Raw genomic sequence first — 23,134 nt, 5'->3', positions numbered from 1 at the left:
TGGCAACCCAGATGTCACACTGGTCTTATGTCCCGTGGTAATGTGTTATTTCTTGCCACAAGGTGAAATGGTATTGTGGCGGAGATGAACACCGACGCTACGCTTAGCTATAGCGTTTCCCTTTACCTTTCTGTCTGTGGTGATGGTCTCTCATTTTTATCTCCCTGTCCTCTATAAACTTTTCTTTCCGACGTCCTTCTTGTTCATTCTTTTCATTTACTTTTCCTTGCTTTATTTAATTATAAGTCGGACTATGTTATTAATTAATATTTTCTCTCTCTCTCTCTCTCTCTCTCTCTCTCTCTCTCTCTCTCAGAGCCCTCTTTTTCAATATCTTGCCACCTATTCTATTCCCTTCCAACCTCCCTTTCTCCTTACCTCCCACACATGATCCTCACCTCTTACCTTCCCTCCCTCCCCCCTCTTCTTCTTCCCTCCTACGCAGCCATACGGATTCCTTCATCGCACATTCCTTCTCTCCTCGCCTCGGCTTTCCTCCATTCCTTACATATCTCTCACCACCTACATGCTTCCACCTTCCCACCTCTCTACCGCCGTCTCCTAATATTCCACATCTCCTAGGCTTCCTCATCTTCCTCCTTTTCTTCGTTCTTTTTCTTCTTTCTCTTCTCCATTTTCTTCCTCCTCCTCCTCCTCCTCCATGTAAAATTTCCCTTATATTGTTGCTTAAATGCCAATACTGCAACGCCTCCTTTGTGTTTCTGATATTTATTAGCGAGTATTAGTCTCTCTCTCTCTCTCTCTCTCTCTCTCTCTCTCTCTCTCTCTCTCTCTCTCTCTCTCTATCAGTTATCTATCTTTATCTATCTATCTATCTATCTTCCTATATCCTTCGACGTGTTTTTGAAGGTGATATTTTTTTATTATTATTATTATTATTATTATTTTTTTTTTTAGCTTTCGATGTCTTGTTATTCTATCGTACCATTGTCGTCCATTTAGTACCCATCCTCCTCTTCTTTTACCCTGGTACACCTGACCTTGTTCATTTGTTACATGCCCGCCCTTATCCCTCATCGCCCGTGTTCTACTTATTGTCAACATTTGCCTTATTTCAAATTTATTCGTCGATTTTTCCTTCCTTGTTCTTACTCTGCCCTTATTTTCTTTCTTAATACTCGTCTCCGCCATTCCCACATCCCTCGTCAGTATGGCATTACTGATAAAACGTCCTTGTTATTCACACAGATTCTTGATTTTCTTCCCCAATTTGCACCGTTGATGTTACTAAGGTCGATGTTAACAGACACTTTTGCCTCACATAATAAATTTCCAAATGCCGAAAACGAGATTATTTGGGTTTTCTTGAGTTTTTTTTTTCTTTTACGTTCATGGTACAGAAACTTTGTCAAAATTCCACCAGGGTCATAAAACACCTCCCATTGAAATACTGACAACTCCTAAGAACCTCGTCAAATGTGTGTGCTCGGGTGCCAAAATGCTTAAAAATACATCCCCGAGACCTTGATCACTCAGGCATTTCCGATTCTCCTCTTTCCCACGATTTATCACCCTGGCCTTACTTAGCATCGATTTTCCCGAGGGTTTAATTTTGCTTTCTCTTGCATTTCTTACTTTTATCCTTTTTGCTCTTTTTTCGTACTTATCATTAAACGTCTTTCTCTCTTCTGTGTCACTTTCTCACTCCTGGTTTGGACGCTTTCTCTTCTAACCCTTTTTCGTACCCTGTGTTACCTATTTGTTACTTTCCCACGCCTCCACGTCCCGCCTTTGTTACCTCGCCCGCCAGCTACTTGCCGTGTGGCCTTGAAGGAGGAGGAGGGCTATGGTGGGGGTGGGAGGGGGAGGGACTGGAGATGGAGGCTGAGTAGAAGACAACATCCAAGAAATCATTTGAAACATCCCATTAACAGTCCATAAATCTGTGTGTGTGTGTGTGTGTGTGTGTGTGTGTGTGTGTGTGTGTGTGTGTGTGTTCTCTCCTTGTTTTTTTCTTTTTCTTTCTCACAACTTCGTACTCAGGATGTCCGTTCGTTGCACCGACTTTAATTATGTTTTTTAATCTTCATTCTTCAAGGCTCTTCATGGGAGGGATATGAGAGGCGGGGTGCGATGAAGAAGCAATCGAAAGACTTAGTAGTAGTAGTAGTAGTAGTAGTCGTGTTTATTCTTTTACCAGCTCGAAGTTAGAGAAGAAGGTCAGAGGAATAGGAAGCAGATGAGGAACTACACACACTTACACACCAAAAAAATGTAGTGATGATAAGAAAGAGCAGGAGGAGGAAAAGGATGTAGGTGTTAGTAGTGGGAAGGAGGTGACAGCCCGCCGTGGCAGAGAAGGTGGCGCAGCGGCGTGCTAGATATAAGTTAAAAATAGGAGGTACTATGAGGGAGGAGGAGGTAAGAGGAGAGGAAAGGGAGGAGAAATCAGTGATGAAAAGGAAGGAAGGAGAGATATGAACAGTGAGAATAGGAGATGGGAATCGAGGAAATTATGATAAAAAGGGAGGAATACGATAGATATGGGAATACTGAGAATAGAGATGGAAAGGGAAGAGGAGGAAGTAGAAACGCGGGAATAGTAAAGATAGAGGAGCTTGGGAAGGAAAGAAGAGGAGGAATTTGTGATGAAAAGGTAGGAAAAACAAATAAAGAGTGAGAATAGAGATGGGAAGGGGAGATGAGGAGGAACATGATGAAAAAGAAGCTAGCAGAAAGATGGAAATAATGAGGATACAGGAGATGGGAAGGAAAGAAAGGAGAAAAATGTTAATAGTGAAAAGAGAAGAAAATTTGTAATTAAAAATGAGAGAAGAGAGATATGTGAACAGTGAAAATAGAGAAGATGGGAAGAAAAGAAGAGGAAGAATTTTCGGTGAAGAGAAACGAGGAGGAAAATAGAGGAGAGACATCAAGGTGAGGAAGAGGGGAAGGGAGGGAGGGAGGGAGGAAGACATGAAGGAGTACAGGGAGGAGGAGAAGGAGGAGGAGGAAGACGACAACTAAAAGAAGATAAAAAAAAAGTGAGGGGGGAAGGGGAGCAGAGGAAGCAGAGGAAACAAAAAAATAATTGATGCAGTACGCCAAAACACGACTGTCAAACGTGATAAACAAGGGAAGGAAGAAACGGAGGAAGGAAGGAGAGAGAAAGAACCAAAGGAAAAAGTTGGGCGGGGCAGAAAGTAAAATGAGAAAAAAATAGGAAAGGAAGAGAAAGGAGGAAATAGGATAAAGAAGGGAAAGAAAGGAGGAAGGAAGTATGGAAGAAGAGAAGGAAAGAGGTAAGGGATGAAGGAGGAGAAACGAAGGAAGGAAGTAAGGAGGGAAAGAAGGAAGGGAAGAAGAAACGAAGGTGGAGGGGTAGAAGGAACACAGTGAGAAAAAAAAAATAAAAAAATGAAAATGAAAAAGAGTAAGAAAGAAAAGAAAGAGGACAAGAAGTAAATCAGGAAGTAAAGAGAAAAGAAAGAAAGGAAGGAAGGAAAAAAGATAGGATAAAAGGAACACGCCTAGCTAAGAGAGAGAGAGAGAGAGAGAGAGAGAGAGAGAGGAGGGAAAAGGGAGAAAAAGAAGTGAAAATAAAATCGGTTAATGGGATCAGGGAAGTTACTGAAGGATTTGCATGACAGTTCGCGGGGGGCTTTAAGTGTTCTCTTTTGCATACCGAATGGCCTCCAAGTGGTCTCGGTTCCCTTTGTTGTCTGTGGTTTCTTTCTTTCGTCCTCCTTTCTTTATTTTTCCAGCAAGTTTTTTTTTCTGTCGCATTTTTTCTGAGATTTATTTCCCTTGGTTTTGTTGTTTTGCCTTTGTGTGTGTGTGTGTGTGTGTGTGTGTGTGTGTGTGTTCCTAATTGGTCGGGAGAGACAAAGACAGACGGGCAGGTAAACAGACCGAGAAACAAACATGAAAGACATCCAAAACAGTACCAACAAACAAATAAACATACAAACAGACAGACAGACGCACTAACAGACAGACAGACAGACAAGCCGACAAACAAATAAAAGAAGGCGTAAAAAAAAAAGATCGTGATGACGCAGAGGTATTGAAAAAAAATTAGAGGAAAAAGAAGATTGATGAAGAGGAGGAAGAGGAGTAGAAGAAGGAAGTGGAGGAGGAGGAGAAGAAGAAGAAGGAGGAGGAAGATGAAGAAGAAAAAGAAGAGGAGGAGGAGGAAGAGGAGTAGAAGAAGGAAGTGGAGGAGGAGGAAGATGAAGAAGTAAAAGAAGAAGAGGAGGAGGAAGAAAAAGGAGATGGAGGAGAAGGAGGAGGAGGAGGAGAAGAAGAAGGAACAGGAGAAGGAAGATCAAGAAGTAAAAGAAAAAGAAGAGGAGGAGGAGGAAAAAGGAGATGGAGGAGGGGAAGGAGGAACAGGAGGAGGAGGAGGAGGAGGAGGAGGAAGAGGAGACAGCGTGCCCTTCGGACCCTCCTTGGCTCGTCTCTCGGGTCTTGCTGGAGATTGGTCTCATGCCAGTCGGAAATCTCATTAGTTAGGGGACGGAGGAGTACAAGGAGGAAGAGGGGGAGGAGGAGGAGGAGGAGGGGCGGTGTCGTCTTCGTGGGGGGTCAGTCTGTGTGTGTGTGTGCGTGTGTGTGTGTGTGTGTGTATATGTATGTTGGGGTGAGTGGGTGCGTGGTTAAGCTTAGTGTTCGTGGTCTTAAGTGCTCGTGAAATACTCATGAAAATAACTACTCAGTAACAAAGAGCGGCTCATACACGCTCTCTCTCTCTCTCTCTCTCTCTCTCTCTCTCTCTCTCTCTCTCTCTCTCTCTCTCTCTCCTTGTTCTTCTTTTTCTTCTACTTCATCCTCTTCTTCATTTTCTTCTTGTTTTCCTTTCCTTCTTCTACTTCTTTCCTCCGTTTTCTTTTCTTCGTCTTCTTCTTCTTCTTCTTATCATTCATCATCATCATCATCTTCATTTCTTCTATTTTTCCTCTTCTTCTTCTTCTTCTTCCTCTTCTTTTTCTTATCATTCATCATCATCATTATCTTCTTTTCTTCTTCTTCTCCTTCTTCTTCTTCTTCTTCTAATTCTTCTTCTTCTTCTTCTTTTCTCTTTCATCATCATCATCATCATCATCATCATCGTCTTCTTCCTCCTCCTCCTCCTCTTCTTTTTCTCCCTCCCAAGATCTCAGCCCTCTCTGCTCTCAGTCACACCCTTCGCATGACTCCCTCACTCAGCTCACTCCCTCACCCATTACTCCCTTATCCGCCACTCCCTCACCCCGCATACCACCACCAGTCACGGCACCCAGACATCCCCCTAATCTCCCTCACTTCTCCCTTCCTCTCCCTCCAAACACCAGTCATCCTCTCTCTTCCTCCTCTCCCTTCATCTCTTCTCACCCTTGAAACCGAGATATCCACCTCCCTATTCGTCCTTCCCCTTCACGCTCCATCCTTTTCCTCTCCTTTTCTATCTCCCTTTTTAACCTCTCATTTATTTCCTTCTCTCCTTTCTCCCTCTCCCTCCCCTTAAATCCAGATATCCACTCCTTTCTTCCCCTTCATTCTCCTTCCTTTCCCTATCTCTCCACCTTTCCTCTTTATTCCCTTTTCCGTTCCTCTCCCTTCAGACCCAGATGTCTAATTTTTCTTCCTTCACCTTTCTCTCCTTCCTTTCCCTCTCTGCCTCCCCTCCTTTATTCCCTTCTCTCCCTTCTTCCTTCTACCTTTCCGTCCCTCTACCCCAGTCATCCCCTTCTCTTCTTCCATCCCACTTCACTCCCTTCCTATTTACGCCCCTTCCTTTCCTTCCGTATCACTCCTGACTAAGGTATCTCTAATTCTGGCTCCTCTTCCATTACATTCTTCCTTTCCCTTCCCTTCATTTCCCTTCCCGCTCACTAACTCATACATTCTCCCTATAATGTCAACAGGTCACGTTCCCCCTTTCTAAACCACTCACAACCGTCTCCTATCATCCTCACTAACCTCTTTCCCATCCCTTGCCTTCCCTTCCGTTCCCTTTCTTTCTCTTCCCTTCCCTTCCTTTCTTTTATTCCCCTTGCCTTCCCTTCCCTTTCCCCTGCCTTCCCTTCCCTTTCCCTTGCCTTCCCTTCCCTTTCCTTCCTTTCTTTTCCCTTGCCTTCCCTTTCCTTCCCTTCCTTTCTTTTGCCTTGCTCTCCCTTGCCTTCCCTTCCCTTCCCTTCCCTTCCCTTTCTTTTCTATTGCCTTCCCGTCCTTTCCCTTCCTTTCTTTTCCCTTACCTTCCCTTCCCTTCCCTTCCTTTCTCTTCCCTTGCCTTCCCTTCCCTACCCTTCCCTTCCTTTTTCTTCCCTTCCTTTTTCTTCCCTTTCCTTCCCTACCCTTCCCCTCCCTTCCATTCCCTGCCCATCCTATCAACATCCATCCACCCACCCACTACCCCATCTCTTCCCTTTCCTTCCCTACCCTTCCCCTCCCTTCCATTCCCTTCCCATCCTATCAACATCCATCCACCCACCCACTACACCATCTCTCCCCTTTGCCTCCCCTCTCAGCTCCACCTCTCGTGAGTCCACTGTAACCCTCTCATTCTCTCCTCATACGCCCACTCCGCCCTCTCCAGCACTAACCTTCCTTTACCCTCTCTCTTCCTCCCTTTCACTCTCTCCCTCCTCCCTCCCCCCTTCGTCTGCTTCCCGCCTTCTCTCTAATTCATAAATGCCACAAGGACGTATGAGTTTCGCTGCCCTTTGGTGCCTTCAGACGCGACGCCCCCTCATTAACTCTCTCCCCCCCCCCCCCCCTCCCCTCTTTGTGTTGATATCCCCACTGCTCCTCCTCCTCCTCCTCCTCCCTCCTCTTCTCCTCCCCATACTCCTGTCGTCCCCCTTCCTCCTCACTATACTATCTCTTTGCTGTCATGCCTCCTCCTCCTCCTCCTCCTCCTCCTCCTCCTCCTCCTCCTCTAAGATTTTTACTCGCCCCTTCCTTCATTCGCTTTCTCTTTCTTTCCTCTTCTTTCCCTTCCTCTCTTTCGTTCCTCTTCTTTCCCCTTTGCCTCTTTTTTTCCTTTCCCTCTTTCCTCTTCTTTGCCTTTCATTTTTTCTTCTTTCCCTTTCCTTCTTTCTTCTTTCTGTTCCCACTTTCATTCCCCTCCCTGTCCCCACGCCTTCTCTCCCTCTCATCTTCTCTTCCCCTATTCAGCAATTATTTTCTCCTTGCCTGTCGTCCGTCTCCCATCTCTCTCCACTCTCCTCGTTTTCCCTTCCCTCTACTTCCCCTTTCCCTCTTTCTTTCCTCTGTTCCTCCCCACTCCTCTCCCTCCCTCTCGAGTCTTATCTTCTCCTATCCAGCAATTCATCCTTCCTCGCCTATTGCCAGTCTCTCATCTCCCTCCCTTCTCCTCGTTCTCTTCCTTCCCTCTTACCACATTTATATTTTGCTTTCTATGGCACAGCGGAAGAGGTTGTGACACGGTTTAGCGGTAGGGTTGGGGAGGAGATGTATTGCTCTGTTGTTGTACCTGAGGTGAAGACTCCCCCCCACCCCCCCCCTCTTTCCACTTCCTTTCCCCTCCTAAGATGCAAACTCCTCCCCCCCCCCACTTCTCTTCCCACTTCCTCTCCCCTCCTTATTTGCATCAAGAATGGAGAGAACCTACCGAAGGATGTTTCCGGAGAGTAATTGAACAGTCCTCGTGCATGAAGGGAGTAAGGAAATTAGGTAGGTAGGTAGGTGGGTAAGGAGATAGACAGGTGGGTGGACAGGTAAGTAGGTAAGATGAGTGGGTATAGGTAGAGGTAGGGAGAGGAGTGGGAAGGAACAGAGGAAAGGGGAAGTAGAGGGAAGGGAAAACGAGGAGAGTGGAGACAGATGGGAGACGGACGACAAGCAAGGAGGAAAGAATTACTGAATAGGGGAAGAGAGAAGATGAGAGGGAGAGAAGGCGTGGGGACAGGGAGGGGAATGAAAGAGGGAACAGATAGAAGAAGAAAGAATGAAATTGAAAGAAGAAAAAGTGAAAGGCAAAGAAGAGGAAAGAAATAGGGAAAGGATAGGTGTCTAGGTGGGCGAGAGAAGGAATGAAGGAGTGTGGAAGATAAGTGGAATGTAAGAAAGAGGGAAGATCACATGAGGGAGGGATGAAGGAAGAAATAAGAAATGTACGTAAGATATGAAGAGAGACTGATAAAGAGGAGAGAGATGAGTTGAGGGAAAGAGGGGAGGAGGAATAAAGGTGTGTAAGATTGAGATAGAGTGGAAAAAGAAAGGCAAGATGGAGTGAAGGAGGAGAGGGAGAAATAAGCGTGTGTGTAGTGCAGGAGGAAGGCAAGAGGGAGAAAGATTAGGTGAGGGAGGGAGGGAAGGAAGGAATGTGTGTAGGACAGAGGGAGAGAGGGAGAGAAGGAAGCTGGTATTGGGTGAAGGAGGGAGAAGGAGAAGAGAAGGGAATATGAATGTGTGTAAGATAGGAGCGAAGGAGGGAGGGAGGGAAGGAAGGTATGTGTATAAGATAAGAGGTAGAGAGGGGAGGTAATATTGGGTGAGGGAGGGAGAATGGGGAAAGAATAAGGTGTGTAATATTGAAGGAGGGAGAGAGGGAGGGAATGAAAGTATATGTGTAAAATAAGAGGTAGAGAGGGAGAGAGGAGAGGTGATGCGTGTGGTAGGGTGGAAGAAGAGGAAGAAATAAGAATTTGTGTGAGATAGGAGGCACAAGAGAAGGAAGGAAGGAAGGGATATGTATAAGATAAAAACAATAGAGGGAGCGAAGGAAAGTAATATTGGGTGAGAGAAGGATAGAGAAGAGGAAGGAATAAGAATGTGTAAGATAAGAGATGGAAGAAAGAAAGAAGGAAGAAGGAAAGAAAGAAAGAAAGAAAAAGAAGGAAAGAAAAAGAAAGAAAGAAAGAAAAATGAAGGAAGGAATGTAATATAAAAGGGAGCAAGAGTGGACGAGGGAAGTTGAGTACGAAAGTGGGAGGTCCGGAGAGAGTTCAAGGGATATTTGGGGACTCAGACTTGATTCACTTACACTTCCCTTCGTTTTGGTTCACGTTCTAATTAATAAACTTACTCGTGCTGGACAGGTGGCAGACAGTCAGGTATATAAGGAAGGGGAGTAAACAGGAGCGGCTCAAGTGTTTACCCTGAAGGTGCCGAGTGAAGGAGATTACCGCATTAACTTTCCTTCTGGTTATATAATCCCCTCATGTGTGAAGGTCTCGTGGGTGGCGCGGCGTCGAGGGCAAGGGACCCACTTCACTGAGGACACACACACACACACACACACACACACACACACACACACACACACACACACACACACACACACACACACACACACACACACACACACACACACACACACACACACACACACACGTTCCCAGTTACTGCCCTCGCTTATGCTCGTTCACTGTATTGCAAGCCTCTCCCCCCGCCCCCCTCGTCTCTCTCTCTCAGCCAATATTGTGGGTCGTGCACTGTTCAGTATATTTCGGTAATTTCGTAGGCGGCAGTGTATCGAATGAAAGTCGTGTTTTGTTCGGCATTGTTAGTTGGCCAGGACGGGGACCAGTCAATAGTCGGCCGCTAGCGGAGGCAGTGATTGGCTCGAGATGAAATTGAGTCGGTCCCTTTTGATTGGTTTGCTTGTGGACGCGTCAATCTCCGAGCGTGGGCTGGCGGGGTGGCGTCCTGACGGCACACACGCGAACAGGGAATTGCCGGAGAGGCGGAGACCTGCCATGACGCACGCCTGTCAGTCCCCCACGTCAGTCAGCGCGAAGTGAGGGACATCTCATCGTGGCCTTTTGCATGTCCTTCCTGCGCTCCCTTTGTGGCGGCAGCGGCGGCGGTAATGACGGAGGCGCTCGTGGTGGTGGCTGTGATTGTGGAGGCGGCGAGGCGAGGGCCGCAGCAGACCTTGTGGCGGCAGGTGCACCGCCCTCCTGCATTCCGTCACACCAGCGCCGCCAAACATTCTCCCTGGGCCCTCAGCAGCACGGGGCGACGCAACCTGCCCCGCCCTGAGCACCAACAAGGGACGGCTGCAGGGAAAGGGGTAGAAAAGTACATGGGTGACTAGGCAGGTGTGGGGGAAAGGGTGGGCAGGAGAGGAGGCGGGGGCGGGGGGCAGGGGTTTACGGGAGAGGTGTGGGTGAGAGGCAGGGGCAGACGAGAGACAGGGCAGGTGTGGGGGGCAGGGGCACACGGGAGACGGTTAGGCGGGGGTTAGGGGCAGGGGTAGGCTAGCAACCCAGGCGTCCCGTTACCCAGTTCATTGGGTGACCCACTGCTGGAACCCGACGCAGCATCGCCTCGCCGCACGTCTGGAGAGGACGGGACGGCACGGGCGAGGCGCTGCGAGGGTCTGCTGTGGTGACCCGTTCCGTTCTCGCTGCCTCCGTCCCGTGACCTACTGAGCCGCGGCGTGGACGGCGGGGGATCGATAAGCTTCTTTTGTATTGCCGTTTTACAAGTCATCGATTTCATTTTGGCAAAGCGCTGCGTCGTGGCCAGGAGGACTAGGAGGAAGACGAGGAGTTTGGCGACGCCTCTGATGGGTCTCCGCAGCGGCGCCACTAACGGGTGGAGCGGAATGCGGTCATGTGTCGTAGAAGCTGTGATGATGACGCTGTTTGACCGGCAAGTTGGTAATTCGAAGGAGGTGATGAAAGGAGGAAGAGAAGGAGGAGGACGAAGACGAAGACGAAGACGAGGAGGAGGAAGAAAAGGAGGAAGAAGTGAAGAGGAGGAGGAGGAGGAAGAGGAACAAGTGAAGAGGAGGGGGAGGAGAAGGAAAAGGTTAAGAGGACAAGAAAGATCAGGAGGAGAGCAAGGACGAAGGGAAGCAGAAATATGTTGAGAACCAGGAAGATGGAAGATGAGATAACGAGGAATGGGAAGGAAGAGGAGGAGGGAAAACACGTCAAACTAATGAGTACGAGAAAGGAAGAGGAAGAAAAGCGGAAAAATAATGAGAAAGGAAGAGAAAGGAGGAAGGAGAAAAAAGGAAAAATATGAATGCTAGGAATATTGTGAAGAGAAAATAAAATATGGAAGCATTGGCAGAAACTCCAGGACACACACACACACACAGAGAGAGAGAGAGAGAGAGAGAGAGAGAGAGAGATTTACTGGTGCGTCAACATCACCGCCATTGTCGTCCAGTGGAGATTAACAGTTCGTGTTAGCCAAAGCCTTCACTGGGGGAGGTTAGGTCATCGCCCTTCTCCACCTCCACCTTTTGCTCATCCACCTCTTCCTATCTCCATCTCCTCTTCCTTCTCTTTCCGCACCTACCTCCATTTCTAGTTCTTCCCCGACCTCTTCCTCTCTTCCACCCCCTCCGTTGTCACCCTTTACTCATCCACCCCTTCCATTTACCTCTCCTTCATCCCTTTCCTTACCCACTTCCTTCATTTCCAGCTCCTTCCCATCCTCCCTCTTTTCTTCATTCTCTCCTTTCTATTTCCTCACTTACCTCCGTTTTCATATCCTTCTTTTCCTCCTCCTCCTTCATCCCTTTCTTTACCCACCTCCTTCATTTCCAGCTCCTACCTTTCCTCCTCCTCCTCCTCCTCCTCCTCCATTTTCCCTTTCTACATCCACCTCCTTCATATTCATCTCTTCCTCCTCCTCTTCCACCTCCTTCACCTTCCCTGTCCGTACCCACCTCATCCATTTTTTTCATCCGCTTCCTTTGCTTCTACCTCCACCTCCTTCACTTTCGCCTCCACTTCCGCTTCCACCTCCTCCGTTTTTTCCTCCTCATCAGTCTCTACTTCCTCCCTTTAGTTTTTTTCTTTCCATCCACTTCACTTCTTCCTCTCCCATACCTTCGTCATCGTTTCGTGCACCTCCTCAGCCTCTTCCTCTCCTCTTCTTTACCCCTCTCTTCAGTTTTCTCTTTCCCTCCATTCCATACACATTAGGAGGAGGGAAGGGAAGGAAAGAGGAAGAGGTGGAGGGAGAAAATGAAAGAAGGAAGGTAGGAAGGATGAATTGAAACAAGGAAGGAAGCCAGACAGAGAGGGAGGGAAGGAAGGAAAGAAGATAGGAAGGAAAGAAGGGAGGCTCTTTTACGCTTCTCCTTGCCCATCTTTTCCTTCATCTCCTTCCCTTCCTCCTCTCCCTCTACCTCCGACACCTTTTCCTGCACCTCCTCGGCCACTTCTCTTTCTTTTCCTCACCTCCTCCATTCCACTTTCTCTTTTTAACACTTCTTTTTGCCTATCTTTTCCTTCATCTCCTTCACTTCCTCCTCTCCCTCTACCTCCGACACCTTTTCCTGCACCTTCTCGGCCTCTTCATTTTCTTTCCCTCACCTCCTCCATTCCATTTTCTCTTTCCATCCACTCCTTAAACATCATCTCGTCTTTTTAACACTTCATTTTGCCTGTCTTTTCTTCCCACCCCTTCACTTCTTCCCCTCTCTCTATCCCCGACGCCTTTTCCCGCACCTCCACGGCCTCTTCTTTTTCTTTTTCCTCGCCTCCTTTTTCTCGTTGTCCTCCGCGCCCTCTGAACTGCGCCGCCAGACCGGAGATTCGTGAACTCGAGGCTAAGTTTGCTTGTTAAAATAAAGAAGCTTGATTTTTCCCCATCTTCGTCCCATATTGGTTTTCGCCCTGAGACAAGATCAAAAGAAGGGAATTCCAGACCCCTACCCCCCTACTCTCTCTCTCTCTCTCTCTCTCTCTCTCTCTCTCTCTCTCTCTCTCTCTCTCTCTCTCTCTCTCTCTCTCTCTCTCTCTCTCTCTCTCTCTCTCTCTCTCTCATACTTAATCCTCTGTGCAATCCATCTCCTTGCTCTTTATCGCCTTCCTTCTCTTTGTTATATTTTCTTTCTTTTCTTTCCTTCTTTCCCTCCTTCCCTCCCTTTCCTCCTTCCCTCCCTTTCTGCCTGCTTTCCTTCCTTGCTTCCATTCATCCTTCTTTCCTATCTTCTTCCCTCCGTCCCTTTCTACCTTCCTTCCTTCCTTTTATCCCTCCTTATCTTCTTCCTCCCTTCCTTCCATCCCTCCCTTCCTTCCCTCATCCTGTTCATTCTTCCTTCCTTCCTCCCTTCCTCCCATGCATTCTTCCTTCCATCTCCTCCTCCTTTTCTCCATGTAACGGCTATAACGATAGATAAAAAAAAAAAGAGGTATAAAAAAGGACATCAACGAAGGGAAAGGAAACGCATGGGAATGAATAAGGGAGGAAGACGGAGGGAAACCTGGTGTAGAATTACGAATAAGGAATCCAACTCGACAGCTGAAGAGAATCCTAACCCGCGCCGTCCCACATATTATACCGTTTCAAGACTCATTATACTTTTTCTCTTCTCTCTCCCGCCCGCGAAGTACCGAGGACTAAAAAGTAGCGAAAACAGCGAGAGAGTTATAATGGAAAAGGCCTCGAAGCTCTTGTGGCGGCGAAAGTTAGCGATACAGTGTTGTGAAGAGGAGCTAAGTGCCTGAAGTGGAACGCCGCGGCTCGAGAACTGTGGGAAGCTGGTCAAGAGGAGGAGGAAGAAGAGAAGGAGGAGTAGGAGCAAGAAAAGGTGTTGGTGGTCGAGGAAGAAGAATAATGAAGAGGAAGAAACCAAGGACGAGAAACTCAAAAGAAAATATAATGAGGAGGAGGAGGAGAAAATAGAATATGTCGGTGAAAAGAAGAATAAATAAGGGAGGAGAAACGTAAGGAAGAAAATAAAAGAAATAGGAGGAGGAGGCAGATGAGGTGTTTGTGGTTAGAGAACAAGACGAGGAAACTTCAGACCCGGAAGGAACGAAGCAGAAGAAAGAGGAGGAGGAAAAAGATATTGGCTGTGGATGGTAGATGAAGGCAAAAAAAAGTAGGAGAAACATAAAGGAGAAAAGAAGTAGGAAGAGAAGGGGGAGGAAGAGGAGGAGGAGAAAGAAGAAATATTGGCTGTAGATGAAGAAGATAAATAATAAGAAATGAATAGGTGAATCACAAGGAAGAAAAGAAGTAGAAGGAGAAGAAGAAGAAGAAGAAGAAGAAGAAGAAAACAAGAACAGGAGAAGGAGGAGGAGGAGGTAGAAAACAGGAAGCAGGAGGAGGAAGAAATGAGGCAGGAGGAAGAAAACAAGAAGCAGCAGGAGGAGGAGGAGGAGGAGTTGAAGAAGAGCCAGGTGCAGAACGCGGACAGGTGAGGCAGCGGCGAGGAGCAGGTGTGAGGCGGGAGGCAAGGCGGGGCTCCGGTGAGGGTGTCGGCGGCTCGTGCGGGGCTGGTGGTTGCCGCACCGTGACGCCGCGGCACGTGACGACCAGGCGACCAGAAGGAGGCCACGGGTGTGTCAGGACGACTGGGGAGGGGGGGGAGAAGGAGAAGGAGGAGGAGCAGAAAGAATGAGATAAAGAAGAAGACGTACGAAAAAGCGGAGGATAAGGAAGATAAATGATAATGATTAAAAGAAAAAGACGAAATGGAGGAGCAGAAGAATAAGGAAAAGGGAGAGGAGGAGAGATACCATAAGAAAAAGGAAGAGGATGAGGAAGAGATGAAAGTAATGATAAAGATGATAATAATAATAAGAGGAGGAGGAAGAGAAGAAGAAGATGGAAGAGGATAATAATGAAGATGATGATAAGAAAAATAATAATAAGAAGAAAAAGGAGAAGAAGAAGAAGAAAAATTGAGGAGGAGAAGGAGAAAGATGATGTGGACGAGCAAGAAGAAAGGAGGATGCAGGAGTGCAGTGGCAAAGGAGTCAGAGAAGGAGGAAGAGGTGTTTACAGTATATATATTTAACCTCTTTTCTTCTTTTCACTGCGTATTACCCCGTCCCTCTCCCCGACAATGCAAGCTTTCCTCATCCCACCTGCTAACTCGTCCCCAACTCCTATCCTTCTTTCATGATAGAGAGCGAGGCAAGGGCAGCGTTTGTATATAACTTTAGCTCTTCGTTCTTCTTTTCCTCCCTGCACGTGTCCACCTTCTCTTGTTCATGCAGTTTTCGTTCTTTCTTTCCCAGCTTGTAACCACCACCACCACCACCACCACCGTCCCTTCCTTCCTTCCTTCCTTTCTTTTATCCTTCTTTCCCTTCTTCTCTCCCTTCCCTATCAACATGTCCACCTCTCGTTCATGCAGTTTTCGTTATTTCTAAGCTTGTAACCACCACTACCAGCGTCCCTTCCTACCTTCCTTCCTTTTATCCTTCCTCATCTTCCTTCCTTCCCTTCTTCTTCTTTCCCTTCCTTTATACGCTTTTCCTTCCTTCCCTACCGACATGGCCACCTTTTCTTGTTCATGCAGTTTTCGTTCTTTCTTTCCCAGCTTGTAACCACCACCACCACCGTCCCTTCCTACCTTCCTTCCTTCCTTTTATCCTGCCTTCCCTTCTTCTCTCCCTTCCTTTACGCTCCTCCTTCCTTCCCTACCAACATGTCCGCCTTCCCTTGTTCATGCAGTTTTCGTTCTTTCTTTCGCAGCTTGTAACGACCACCACCTTCCTCCATTTCATCCTTCCTTCCTTTCTTCTTCACTCCCACCATTCCTTTCTTCCTTTGATCTTCTTTGATCCACGGCAGTCTGACAGCGTGGATCAAAGACTGGCTCACTGGAAGGAAACAACGAGTTGTACTCAACGGACAGGCCTCCGAGTGGCTCCCGGTCACAAGTGGAGTGCCACAGGGGTCAGTGCTGGGACCCATACTCTTCATCATATATATCAACGACCTAGAACTAGGATTAAAATCCAATCTTTCAAAATTTGCCGACGACACAAAGGTGGGTGGGAAGACCCTCACGACGGCAGACTGCGAAATTACCCAGAGAGACCTGGACCTGATCACTCGGTGGTCGGAAAAATGGCTTATGTCCTTCAACACTACCAAATGTAAAGTAATGCATATCGGATCCAGAAACAGCAACCACACATACCACATGGGTGGCGAACCACTATATGTGGTGCAAGAGGAAAGAGACCTCGGGGTCACCATCAGCAGTGACTTGAAACAAACAAAACACTGCAAGTCCGCCTGTAAGAAAGCCAGTACAATGCTTGGGTTCATAGCGAGGAACTTCGAATACAAGACGCCGGGAGTTATGTTATCCTTGTATAACTCGCTGGTAAGGCCCCACCTGGAATACGCCGAGCAGTTCTGGTCTCCAAATTACAGGAAAGACATTGAATTACTTGAGAGAGTACAGCGCCTCGCCACGAAGATGATACCATCACTGAAGACGAAGCCCTATGAAGAGCGACTCGAGCGACTCAACCTCTTCACGTTGGAAAAGAGACGACTGCGGGGAGACATGATACAAGTCTTTAAGTACCTGAACAAGCTCAGCAACGTTGATCACTCCAAGCTCTTCACGCTACAAACTAACCTAAGAACAAGAAACAGCGGAGAAACAATTCAAGCAAAGCGATGCAATACCGACATCGGCAGGAGTTATTTCTCGAATAGAGTGGTTCGCCACTGGAACAGCCTCCCTGCAGAAGTGGTTAGCGCAGAGAGCATCAACTCATTCAAGAATCGCATTGATCGCCACTTTGCTGCATCGGGAGTGAACTGAACGTATCCAAGAGTAGGTACACAAGTGCTTTAATCCTTCCCTGCAAGCCACTCCTTTGGCAAACGGATTGATTAAATCACTGAAAGCAGGCAGCCTAGTAATGAGTCAACAGGATTTCTGCTGCCTGCTAGTCCATGTTTTCCATGTTTCCCTCCTCATTTTCACTCTTCCTTCCTTCCCTACCAACATGTCCACCTTTCCTCGTTCATGCAGTCTCTCTTTTTCTCTTCCCATCTCCCTCTGTTCCTCTCATTCACGTTTCATACCTTGATGAGGGTGTGTGCATGCATAAGGCGAGAGGTATGGTATGCTCGGCCGGAGACACTCGCAGTCGCTCCTACCTGATGACTAAAAAGGGGAACGCAATGTAGGTCAGCGCAGTGCCAGGCCGGACCGAGAGAGGCTTTGAGGTGAAAATGCTCGGGTTTGGACAACAACAGTGCAGATGTTTCGTGTTATTGAGGTCAGCCCAAGCGTAAAATGCCATTCTCTCTCTCTCTCTCTCTCTCTCTCTCTCTCTCTCTCTCTCTCTCTCTCTCAGCAAGATCGATATCGCATTAGTGTGGGTGTTTAAGGAGATGGTGGTGTTTGGGGGAGGGGGGGGTGATGAGGGATGATGGTGGTGATGGTGGTGGTGGGGGGGGGGGTAGTGAGTATGGTGGTGATGATGTAGGTGGTGACTAATGGTGCTTATGACGTGCTTTTATGGGTTAAGGTAATGACACCAGGATGAATGTTAAGATATGGTGGTTAGCGATGAGTGGGTGGCGGTGGTGGTGGTGAGAATCGGAAATGGCAGCAGGTAACATATGTGGTGGTGGAGATGGATCGCGCTGCTGGTGGTGGTGTTCTTGGTGGTGGATGATGGCGATGATGATGATAATGATGACGAGGAGGAGGAGGAAATGGTGGTGATGGTGGTTGTAATGTTGGAGAAGCAGGAGTTGTGACGTTGAGGGAAGAGGGGGAGTAGGAGAAGTTGGTGATGGTGGTATGGAAACGATGGTGTTGTAGATGGTGGTGGTGATGGTGGTTGTAATGTCGGAGAAGCAGGAGTTGTGGTGTTGAAGGAAGAGGGGGAGGAAGAGGAGAAGGAGGTGGTGATGGCGGTATGAAAGCGATGGTGTTGTAGATGGTGGTGGTGATGGTGGTGGAGGAGAACGAGGAGGTATAGGAGGTAGTGGTGATCTTGGTGATATGGTGATGGTGGTGGAGGAGGAGGAGGTAAAATAGGTAGTGGTGATCTCCGTAATGGTGGTATGGTCGTGATGGTGGTGGAGGAGAAAGAGGAGGTATAGGAGATAGTGATGATCTTGGTAATGGTGGAGATACAATAGTGAGGGTGATGGGGGTTGTGATGGAGGATTAAGTAACGGAGGTAGGTAGTGGTGATCAGCGGTGGTGGTGATGGAGAAGGAGTTAACGGGAGATATAGTGTTGGTCGACGTAATGGTGGTGGTGGTGGTGGTGTTGATAGGGGTGGTGGTCATAGCGGTAGTGATGGTGGTGGTGGTGGTAGAAACATGTGAGTCATTGCTTGTTTAAGACTTGTATAATTATTTTTGCACGTGGCGCAGGTGTTGTCTGGTGGGAGAGAGAGAGAGAGAGAGAGAGAGAGAGAGAGAGAGAGAGAGAGAGAGAGAGAGAGAGAGAGAGAGAGAGAGAGACGGTAAGTAACGAAAAGGAAGCAGGAACCACGAAAAGGAATGCCTACTCACACAACACACATAAAAGAAAAAGATGAGTGAAAAAGAAACATGAAAAGAGAAAGAAAAAGAGACAGACGAAAAATAAATAAATAAAAATGTTAAAGAAGAAAATAGAAAGTGTTGAAGTGTTGATATATAAGATAGAGGAAGGGAGGGAATAAGCGAAGAAGGAGAGCGAAGGAGAAAAAACAAGAGGATAAAAAGCGTATGTATGATAGGAGGAAAACAAGGGGAGAGAAGGGAGAGAAAAAAGCGGCAATTTTTATCGCCTTGCAGCGTATCATGAGGGTGTGATTCCTTCTCCCTCCTGCCGTAGCGAGAGAGAGAGAGAGAGAGAGAGAGAGAGAGAGAGAGAGAGAGAGAGAGAGAGAGAGAGAGAGAGAGGCAAAAAAAAAGGCAACGTCATCCTCTTTTTGTCTTGTTTTGTTTATTTTCGCTTCTCGTATGCATTTGGTGTGCAATTTTCGCTTTCCTTTTCCTGCCTTTCGTATGTACTATTTCTTTTTTATCCTTTTTCTGTGTTTGTTTTGCTGTGTTAGAAAGTGTGACTCTCTACCCCTCCCACCCCACCTTCCCTCCTCCCTTCAGTATGCGTGTGTGTGTGTTGTTGTTGTTGTTGTTGTTGCTATTTTGCAGCGTCATTGTTATCATCTTATTCTTATTCATATTTTTTTTCCCTCGCCTTCATCGTCGTCTTTTCCTTTTTTTTTTTTTTTTATTATTACTCAGCCTCACCGCCACAGACGCTGCTTCACACGTTCATATACATATAATAAATCACCCTTCATACGTTCGTTACCTCTGAAAGGAACACTATCTTCACCACCACCACCATCACCCCCACCACCATCACCACCATCACCTCCACCACCACCTCCACCTGCTTTCAACGACTTCGCCTGGATGGTCGAAGTTACCTTGTCAGGGGCGGACCATATTTTTCTTTTGTTATTGATGTCTTGAGTTGTCTGACACGGGGGAGGAGGAGGAGGGGAAGGAGGAGGAGAGAACAGGATTGAGTCAAAGGGATGTGGTGGCCGTTGGTGTGGGTTTATGGGTGGTTGGCTCTACCGTTGACGTCAGGTGGATGGCGGGGCGGGCGGGGCGAGGAGGAGGAGGAGGAGGAGGAGGGGTCAGGGAGGAGCAGGAGAAGGAAAACGACAACTGGTGAATAAGAATAGTAAAAGGGCAAAGGGGGGAAGGGGAGATGAAGAAACGAACAAGACGATGAAGAAGAAGAAAGGATAAAAGGTGTAAGACGAAGAGGAAGAAGAGGAAGAAGAGGAGGAGGAGGAGGAAGAGGACAACTAACGAATGAAAGTTGTATAGTAAAAGGGCACAGGAGGGAAGGGGAGATGAAGAAACGCACAAGACGAAGAAGAAGAAGAAGAAGAAAGGATAGAAGGTGTAAGACGAAGAGGAAGAAGAGGAGGAGGAGGAGGAGGAAAAGGACAACTAACGAATGAAAGTTGTATAGTAAAAGGGCAAAGGGGGGAAGGGGAGATGAAGAAACGCACAAGACGAAGAAGAAGAAGAAGAAGAAAGGATAGAAGGTGTAAGACGAAGAGGAAGAAGAGGAGGAGGAGGAGGAAAAGGACAACTAACGAATGAAATTGTATAGTAAAAGGGCAAAGGGGGGAAGGGGAAGTGAAGAAAGAGCGGGGAGGTGAAGAAACGCTCAAGACGAAGAGGGAGAAGAAGAAGAAAGGATCATGGTTGTAAGAGGGAGACGAAGAGGGAGAACGGAGCAGGAGTGTCACAGGAAAAAAAGTGGATGAACGACACTGCCAGGGGACCGCTGTACAACCGTTTTACTCGCCGTCCTGTCCTTCCTCCTTAACTCTTTCCTCTCTTCTTCCCTCACCCTCTCCCCCTCTCTTGCTTCATTCTTTCCTTCCTCTTCTTCTTGCTTCATTCCTTCATTTTTCATTTTCTTGCTTCATTCTTTTATCTCCTTGGTTTCTTGACTTATTCTTTCCTTCCTCCTTTCTTAGTCCATCCTTTCCTCTCTCCTTTCTTGCCTCACTCTTTCCCCACACTCTTTATTGCTTCATCCTTTCCTCTCATTTTGATTCATGCTTTCCTCTCTTTCTAACTTCGTCTTTTTCTCTCTTCTCGCTTGCTCCATCGTTTTATCTCCTTTATTGCTTCATCCTTTCCTTTCTCGCTTTCCTCCTCTTCTTGTCTCATTCCTTCATTTTTTCTTTCTTAGATCATCCTTTACTCACTTCCTTCTTGCTTAATCCTTTCTTTCCTTTCTGCTTCCACTCTTTCCTTCCATTTCTTACTCTCTTGCCTCTTTCTTTTCTTCCTCTATCCTTCCTTCTCTCCCTTCCTTTAATGCTTTCTTCCCTTCTTTCTTTCCTTCTGTTCCTTTCTTCCTCTTTTCATTCTATCTCTTTTCTCCTCCTGTTACTTCCATCCATTTCCTCTCACGTCTATCCTTTCCTCCCTTCTTGCTTTCATGCTTTCCTCCTTTCTTAATTAATCCTTTCCTCCCTCTTGTCTTGCTTCCATCCTTCTCCCCTCCCTCTCTCTCTCCCTTGCACGCCATTCTCCTCATTAGAAGGTCAGTAGCTCTCGTGTGGCATTGGAATATACATCTGTCTGTGTGCAACCCTCGCCGCCCACTAACCAGACCCTGCTTGCTCGAGTCATGAAGAGGAGGAGGAGGAGGAGGAGGAGGGGAAAGAGCATGAGGATATGGATGAGTAACTAGGGACAAAAGAAAGCATGATGATCTCCTAACCTCGGCCGGCAATTCGATGTAGCTTTATTGTTGAATTGTAAAGTTTCCGTGACGAGGAAGTGGAGGAGTGAAGGGGAGTCGGTGAAACGGGAAGGAGAACGGGAAAACTGATGAGCCGTATCCAGGAAGTGTGTCATATTTTGTTAGTTTTTAGTTCTTGTTGTTTTATGATGTCTGTGAATATGTTGTAAATATCCTCTCGTACAATGAATTAGGAAAAAGAAGCAGGATGTACAGGGATGGCAAGAGAGAGAGAGAGAGAGAGAGAGAGAGAGAGAGAGAGAGAGAGAGAGAGAGAGAGAGGAAAAATCGCCTTGCCAAACCAGATATTGAGAGGGGAGTCAGCCGTCGAGTGAGAAAAAGGAGGGAAAGATGTCCTCCCATTTGCACTATTAATATCTATCTCTGGGTTTAGAGGACGACGACGGGGCACACACACACACACACACACACACACACACACACACACCAGCATTATTTATAGCATGTGATGTGATCGGCTGAAATGAGTGTGTGTGTGTGTGTGTGTGTGGTAAGATGCAAGTCATGTGTGTGTGTGTGTGTGTGTGTGTGTGTGTGTGTGTGTGTCATCAGAGCCTTACAGTCACATGCTTGCCTCAGCCACACCAGAACTATGAATGTTGGCCTCCAGGAGCTACTACGCATGATATAAAGAGGAGGAGGAGGAGGAGGAGGTTGGAAGAAGAAGAGGAGGAGAAGGAAACGCTGATGTGGATGTTTGGGGTGGATGGAGGTGGGTAAACATTGCGACGCCTCGTAACACACACACACACACACACACACACACACACACACACACACACACACACACACACACACACACACACCTGTACGGACTTAGCTCACCTGTTCATCCTCAGTTAATTTTTTTTAGGGTTTACATTTAAATTAACTTCACATCCGGTCTTGTTTATTGATCGTACTTTCTTGCCACGAACGCTGGGAAACAAGAAGCAGCGGGAAACTAAATTAAATAGTAAATATATAAAACTGAAACATTAATTAAGGAGTAACGAAACTAATAACCGTAAGGGGAAACTTGAACCTGCCTGAATATTTAACGAAGCGGAAAATGAAGCTCACGACCAACGAACTTATATAACAAAAAAAAAAAAAAAAAGGATAATGAAAAAAATAGGAAACGAAAAGAAAACAAACAAAGAAGAGGAAATGCATAGAGGATGTGTCATGCGGTGTGTGTGTGTGTGTGTGTGTGTGTGTGTGTGTGTGTGTGTGTGTGTGTGTGTGTGTGTGTGTGTGTGTGTGTGTGTGTGTGACCTCCAGATAGCTGTTAAGATTGCTGGTGTTTTGTTGTTGTTGAGTTAGTTGTGTCTGTCTGTCTTCATGTCTTTATCTCAAGTTATGTTGGTATTTGTGTTCTCCATATTTTCTGTTTCCCTTCCTTTTTGTTATATTCCTTCTTTACTTCTTCTCCCTCCTCTTCTTCCTCTTCTTTTTCTACCTCTTCTTTTGCTTCCTCTTCTCTTTTCATATCCTCTTTCCTTCTAGTTCTTAATCTTCTTCTTCTTCTTCTTCTTCTTCTTCTTCTTCTTCTTCTTCTTCTTATTATTATTATTATTATTATTATTATTATTATTATTATTATGAAGAGCAATGGCAATAGTTATTTACTACTGACCCGACAACTACCACTAAATACTAAAAAAAAAAAAAACTATCATCTTTTTATTACACTACGTAATTTTTCTTCTCCTTTTTTTCTTTTTCTTCTTCTTCTTCTTATTATTATTATTATTATTATTATTATTATTGTTGTTGTTATTTTAATTATCATCATCATCATCATCATTATTACCGTTAACAATTATCCCTTATCATCAACCTCACCGTGACTTTTTCCTCCCGCAGACAAACGTTCTCCCGTCGACCTCAGCACCTGCGCCCCCGCCGGCCTCGCGGACCTTCCCGATGGGCGTGGCAGCGGCAGCAGCAACAGGGGGGAGGAGGGGGGCAGCTCCAGGGGCGGCTCTCCCCAGCCCACCTCCCTCTACGTTATCTACGACGAGCCCAACAACTCGGTGGGGGTCAAGAGGAACAGCTTTAGAGGTGGGTGGCTGTCGTGTCTTGTCCTCCTCCTCCTCCTCCTCCTCCCATTCCTCATTTTCTTCCACCTACTCCTTGTTTATTTTCTCCTCATGAGTCGCCTTTTTCCTGGATTTTTTTTTCCGGCTTTTCAAA

The 23,134-nt window shown here is 46.7% G+C and overlaps 1 protein-coding gene across 2 annotated transcripts in view; it reads left to right on the top strand.

Moving 5' to 3' along the window:
• The window catches only part of LOC127009053 (rho guanine nucleotide exchange factor 10-like), a 169,310-nt gene that overhangs the window by 27,852 nt on the left and 118,324 nt on the right, over positions 1–23,134 (top strand). For both annotated transcript variants that reach the window (XM_050881750.1, XM_050881748.1), the window contains exon 2: positions 22,805–23,002. In XM_050881750.1, coding sequence (XP_050737707.1) covers positions 22,805–23,002 — 198 coding nt within the window. The remainder of the gene's footprint in view (positions 1–22,804; positions 23,003–23,134) is intronic.

This window comes from Eriocheir sinensis, chromosome 39 (assembly GCF_024679095.1).
Source record: "Eriocheir sinensis breed Jianghai 21 chromosome 39, ASM2467909v1, whole genome shotgun sequence".
NCBI lineage: Eukaryota > Metazoa > Arthropoda > Malacostraca > Decapoda > Varunidae > Eriocheir > Eriocheir sinensis.
The sequence above is the reverse complement of the archived record's forward strand: the minus strand, read 5'-3'. Positions and strand labels throughout refer to the sequence as shown.